General features: G+C 34.6%; 1 protein-coding gene across 1 annotated transcript; it reads right to left on the bottom strand.

Moving 5' to 3' along the window:
* Positions 1–306: 306 nt before the first annotated feature.
* ccl20b (chemokine (C-C motif) ligand 20b) lies at positions 307–5,632 on the bottom strand. Its single transcript, XM_055181285.2, has 4 exons — positions 5,471–5,632; positions 4,851–4,953; positions 979–1,056; positions 307–879 (listed from the first exon to the last, which is right to left on the bottom strand). The coding sequence occupies exons 1-4, from the start codon at positions 5,538–5,540 to the stop codon at positions 834–836; spliced, it is 297 nt and encodes a 98-aa protein (XP_055037260.1). The 5' UTR covers positions 5,541–5,632; the 3' UTR covers positions 307–833.
* Positions 5,633–6,156: the final 524 nt, after the last annotated feature.

The raw sequence follows: 6,156 nt of genomic DNA, 5'->3' as shown, positions 1-6,156 counted from the left end.
ATTCACACGTATCAGATCTTTTGATACTCCATTCATTAAGTTATTTTAAAACTTTTAAAATGTGCATTGCCTACTTAGGGTAAGAAGTTTAATGGGTTTTTTTTTATGGGTAACTTTTCCATGATGATCTTTGTTATCAATTGAAAGCAGTATTTTCTACTACAGATTTTTGTTAGTAGTCTCCAAAGGCTTTGCTGCTCTAATGGTTTTCAAGGCCTCTTAAAGATTGTGTTTCCTTAAATTATAGTCTTTTGTTTATTGAAGTGAAAATATCTTGATCAAATTACAGAAAAAAGAAAACACTAGTGCTGGGTTCGTTCATTACAATGAGAATTGAAATGAAGGACTTTTATTTGAAAATACAACAGCAAAGCGTAACAGCAAAAGGTTATTTAATAATTTATTAATGCCATTTTATTAAATATTTAATTATATTCAGAGGGGAAAAACACTTGGCTTGTCCCGCTGGCATGAACAGAAGAGGGCAGCCGTTCCACAAAAGAGAACATACTTCACATAAGAACATAAGCTCAACGTTCAATTTACAGAAACCGTGGCCTGTAAAATCATCTTACAGTATATTAAACATATAGATTTAAATCCATTCATTGTAAAACATAGGAAACATTTGATTTATTATTATTAATATTTATAATTATTGAGGTAAGCCCATGATAACTTATCTGAAGTTAAGTAAAATATTCAGATATTTTCCCCCCAGAAATGCACAAGAAAGTACGAATAAAACTAGTAATATAAGTTTTCTTAAGGCTAGTACAAAAATATAAGACTTTATAATATCATAAAACATCTTCTGGCCTATTTTTGCACTGTCACACCAAATAGGTTTTGCCAGTCTTCATTTCTGCTGCCCGCAACCTAAACGAAAGAGGAATTATTTTGTCAGTAACATTAAAAAGAAAATGTGGTACTTCAACATTTCTTCATGTTAGTGATTAATAAGTTACTTTCACATACTTCAGGCATTTGACTCTTTCTTGAGTCCAACGTTCAGCCGGGTCTGCGCATACTAATTTTCCCCCCAGTCTGTGAAAGCTGTAATGACATAAAATTTATTCAACCTTTTAGCTAGAAACAACATGATCAGCAACCTTATCTTTATAATACCAGGGAACAAAATCATAAACAGCACTGTTACTGTATGTGCCATGCCCACAAAACATACAAACATATGCTATTGTTAAGCTGAATCACAGTAGTCACATTTTAACTACAGTAAAAAGTTAGCATAGCAAGTTTCCTATTCAAACACACCTAAATCCTAGAAGATGGGAACTAATGAAGTCAGATTTGGGAGACATCCAAAATGAGCATTGTTGGAACTTCAGGAACAGGGTTGGGAAACGCTGCTCTAAAAATGCTGGTTTGTTTTAATATAAGTGTTGGATCAAAAAGAGACAAACTCAGCTGTTGGGTTCAATTAACCCAGGAAATATTTATATTTGACCTAAGGCTTTGAACCGGTTCACGGTACGAAAACCAGAAACTTTTGATGTTTTGCAAGGAATAGAAACAAAACTAAACTTTCAAAAAATATATGTTCCGGAACAGAATTGTTTATTTAAAATAATGGTAACCAGTTAATATCGTTATTATTGTTTTCGTTCTTCGACAAGATTTCTGTGCAATGCTCTGTGAAGTTCACTTCCGGTCGTCGTTGACTCATCGGAGAAATAAGAAGCTTGCCACCAGCAGGGAGGCCTACCTACTCAAGCCCAAGTCTCTAAAGCTCAATCATAAGAGATAAATATCGTCCAAGTATCTCAAAACATTTGTTTTTTTTAATTCTAATTAGTGGTGTAACGGATCGCAGTTGATCCATGATCCGTACAGATCATGACCCTTCTTCCCTCGCTTGCGATTCGTGGATTAATACGCAAATTTGAATATGGTAAAAGTTGATCATTTGCACGTGTTTCAAAAGCTTGCAAATGTTAACACTTAAGTGATTTTACACAATTTAACCACAAAAAGGCGCTAAAGTGAGCAATTTTCTGTACACACAGACATGCGGTTGAATGTGTCCGGTCAGACTCCAATCAAACGTGATTATCCCTATGCCCTTCAAAGATCAGAACTCTTGATGTGTAAACTTGAGAGAGAGTTGCACTACTGTCTGTCATACTGTAGTCCATTAAAATACATTTGGCGAATAAGGCACTGAAAAACAAGCCATTTGGAATTCGTCCTTCTCCTGTCTGTGTGCGCGTGTTTAAGTGCACTCAAAAGTGCATACACGGAGAGACGTGTTTCAAAAAGAAAGCGAACATTCTTTCTGTTCTTGACAGGACACATTCAAACAAAATGATCTCGAAATACCACAGTATTCTTTTTCGAATAAAAAACATTTGTTTAGGTTGTTTGCCAATAAATGATATGGCAGAAATTGTCCTTATCATATAATGCTGAAACAAAGGTAGGCATGTCAGAATTACATTTATGCCGCTTAAATAATGTAGCCTTTTTAAATGTTTGATGACAAGATAGAGACTTAAGGAAAATTATATAGCCTAATAATTTAAGTTTAATGTCCTGATCAGCCTGCTTATTTGTACGTCCCACAGCTGACATGGAACGTTATTAAGCGGTTCGGGAACTTTATTTTTTGGTTCTAACCGGTTAAGGAACATCCATTTTAGGGTTGAACCGAAAACCGGAAACGTTAAAATACTGTTTTTGTTCGGAACGAACCAATTGGGGAAAAAAATCTGGTTTAAGGCCCTGATTTGACCCAACAATGAACTAAAACGACCCAGCCTTTTTGGTTAAAACCAAGCAATACACTTTAAAAAAATTCCGTAGAACTTACAATAGTCCCTTTCACACATACAGTCTTTACTGGTAATTTACTGGTAAATTGCCGTTAACATGTCATGTGTGAACAGAACCTTTCCGGTAAATCAGTGCTCCCAATTTACCAGTAAGACAGGTTGTAAGATTACCAGTAATTTACCGGTAAGCATTGTGTGTGAACGAAAATTTTGTGAAAACAACAAAATACGGGCCGTGGTTATGAACGACGTGGATTGTTTACAAATACAACACTGAGCTCGCCGCGTGCTACAGGTACTTCCGCTTTCTCAACGAATTTACCGGTATTTTGATACTGATGTGTGAATGATGTCTTACTGGTAAAATAACGGAACGCCACTGCGTGTGTGAACAGCACATTTTTTTATTTACTGGTAAATTCATTCTGGTAAATTCATGGTAATTTACCAGAATTACTGTGTGAAAGAGGCTAATGTTATTGCAGCTGAGTTGCCGGTAATTTACCGTGGATTTGAGTTGGTGTTGTTTGCTGGCAAGAGTTTGTTCAAAGTTTAATAAATTTTAAATATTAACAAGTCTTTATCTCTACAGAATAAAACTATACAATAACAGCCGCATGCAAAGCATTCTGGGAACTAGAAGTCATGATCAACCATTTTCTGTTTTTTGCTTCAGATTTTATTTCCCAGAATGTTTTGCTTGATGCAGCTTTTTTAGTTTTACTCTGTAAAGACAAAGACTTGCAAATGTTCAATGTTCATTCAACTTTTAACAAAATGTTGCCAGTAAAAAACATAAATCCAAATCCACGGCAAGTTACTGGCAACTCAGCTGCAATTTCTACGGATTTTTTTTACAGTGTAGTCAATCCCACTTGACCCAACACTGGGTTGAAAAAAATGAGCATTTTCTAAGTCTAGGTTTCACACTCACTCAGGATCCACTTGTAAAAAGTGAAAGTTGGATTCACTTCAATTGGTAACACCTAAAAATTTTTTTCAACTTAAATTTTCTCACTTTACAGTTGGACAGTTGGAAAAGCTTAAATGTTTTAGGTGTTAAAGTATTTTTTATTTTATTTTTTATTTAAAGTGAGAAAATCTTAGTTGGAAAAACTACGTTTTTTAAAGTGTTACCAATTGAAGCAATTGTTTAAGTATATCCAACTTTCACTTTTTACAATCTAACTTGCAAGCTCCAAAATATCTTTGGAAATGGAAATATTAGGAAAAACATATTTATTTTATTACAATTTAATTTCCCTTCGTTTTTGGTCAAAAATTACTTCATTCAAGACCTCCTTTATTATTTGCATTAGTATCTTGAGTCAATTTTATGTTTTTTTGATAAAATAAAAATAAAAAAGGAATTAACTGACAACTGAAACTCACTATAAGTCTAAACTTTAAAGTCATTTCATACTCTAGCGAGTTAAGGTCTTTTGTCTTTTTAGGGCAGAATACTTATACCACTCTTAATGTATGTAAATATATTATAACATTATGACCACTTGCCTAATATTATGTATTCACTTTTGCCACAAAAACAGCACTAACCTGTCGGGATTCCACTAGAATTTCTATCAGAATCAGAATTCACTTTTTCAGCAATTTCAGCTAGCTTGTCTGATGGATTGGACAACACGGGCCAACCTTCGCTCCACACGTGCATCAATGAGCCTTGGCCACTTATGACCCTGTCGCTTGTTTACTGCTTTTTCTTTCTTGGATCACATTTGATAGGTACTGACCACTGCAGACTTGTCAAAGTCACTCAGATCCTTACGCTTGCCTATTTTTCCTGCTTCTAACACATCAACTTTGAGGACAAACACTTTGATGATGTGTTAAAAGCAGGAAAAATGCTCAATGGTCAGGGCTGCTATGATGGCAAAAGGGGGACCTACACAATATTAGGCAGGTGGTCATAATGTCATGGCTGATATATATATCATCATAAACTCAGTTCATACTCATACATTTCTAACTTGTGTAAAGGTGTCGAAGACACATAATGTATTATTGCAAAAGCATGGTTTGCATAAAAATAATACATACATAATTGCAGGCATGTCACATCTCCCAGTGATGCCCTGGATATCGTAGCCTTTCAGTCTTCGACAGGGTATTTCTCGCTGGCTATAGGTGAGACAACACTTTGCTGTAAAAAGGGAAAGGATTGTTAAGATTTATAAATACTTTCACACATTCTAACAATAATTTACATTATTACATTTACAAAAGCTTTAATATGCAGATAAATGAGGTTTTAGCAATAATATAAGTTTCAGTCTTCATGAGTGTTGATGCACACTTGTGCACAGTTGCAACAAACCATTGAAGTGACAGGGTGTTTATTTTATTTTAAATTCTAAGGGTGGTACTACTATAGTTAAAACTTCCAAGTAAGGGTGCTGCTGATTCATATTCAGATAGGAATGGCCCACGAACAAAGAGGTAATGACAACCATCCTTTGTTTTACTACTTTGCCCTTAAGCAAAGCATATGTTAACATAACACTTGGGTTAGTAATGTATTATGTTTTTTTTAAAAGTGAATCTACACTATCAATCTGCCAAATATTTCTTCTGTCGTTTTTCTCAACATGTGTTAATAATATCATAAATTCATGCATTCAGCAGAAAAATGTAATTAAACACAGTAGTATTTCACTCACCTGCCTCCGTCTCCATGATGAAGACTCCACACAGGATGAAGCCCAATGTGCAGATTTTCATATTCATCATCGTTGGCTTTAAAAGAGTTTCAGAGAAGTGTTCTGTTAAAAGTGATTTAATCCAATCAGAGCAGATTCAAAATCCTGAATGCAGACGTTTACAAGCGTATCCTCATTTATACTCTTCACATGGTGCTCCCCCCCTCATGTTAGAAGTTATTTTCACCCTCCCTTTAAATTCCTCAGTTAAGCTGCAGGTTGGTGACTCTGACGCTTTCACATACAGTACAGGTGTTTGTGTGAAAAAATGTAGTAAATTATTTCCTGCTTTCATCATCACATTCACTATAGATTCCTGTGGTCATTGGTCTGAATTGAGGTTATGCTGAACACCTGCGCTCGTATATGTCAATTCTGTCTATTTTTATACTGTATGAGATTTCACTTATATAAACAAAAGTTGAATGAGTTCTACATTGTATTTCTATAAAAAGTTCTCAAACCCTTTTTTGTTTAATAAAAATGCAATATATAAACTACACCATTTTAAACAGGTCTGCATGTGTTTCCCCCCAAAGGAATTTAATAAAAAGCTAGATGTACATATATTATGTATTGTGTTCATTATCTCCTTCCTTGCACAGTTTTTTACAGTAGTACAAAATAATACATAATTTATATAGTTT

Source organism: Misgurnus anguillicaudatus, chromosome 25 (assembly GCF_027580225.2).
Source record: "Misgurnus anguillicaudatus chromosome 25, ASM2758022v2, whole genome shotgun sequence".
NCBI classification, from domain to species: Eukaryota; Metazoa; Chordata; class Actinopteri; order Cypriniformes; family Cobitidae; genus Misgurnus; species Misgurnus anguillicaudatus.
Note: the sequence above shows the minus strand (reverse complement) of the source record. Positions and strands in the feature narration are given on the sequence as shown.

Bases quoted from the DNA above. Each gene is read 5' to 3' on its own strand.
- ccl20b (XM_055181285.2), bottom strand. From the start codon at position 5,540: ATGATGAATATGAAAATCTGCACATTGGGCTTCATCCTGTGTGGAGTC. The intron at 4,954-5,470 runs GTGAGTGAAATA...CCCTTTTTACAG, and splicing joins CATCATGGAGACGGAGGCAG to CAAAGTGTTGTCTCACCTAT. The intron at 1,057-4,850 runs GTATGTATTATT...ATGTCATTACAG, and splicing joins TGTGACATGCCTGCAATTAT to CTTTCACAGACTGGGGGGAA.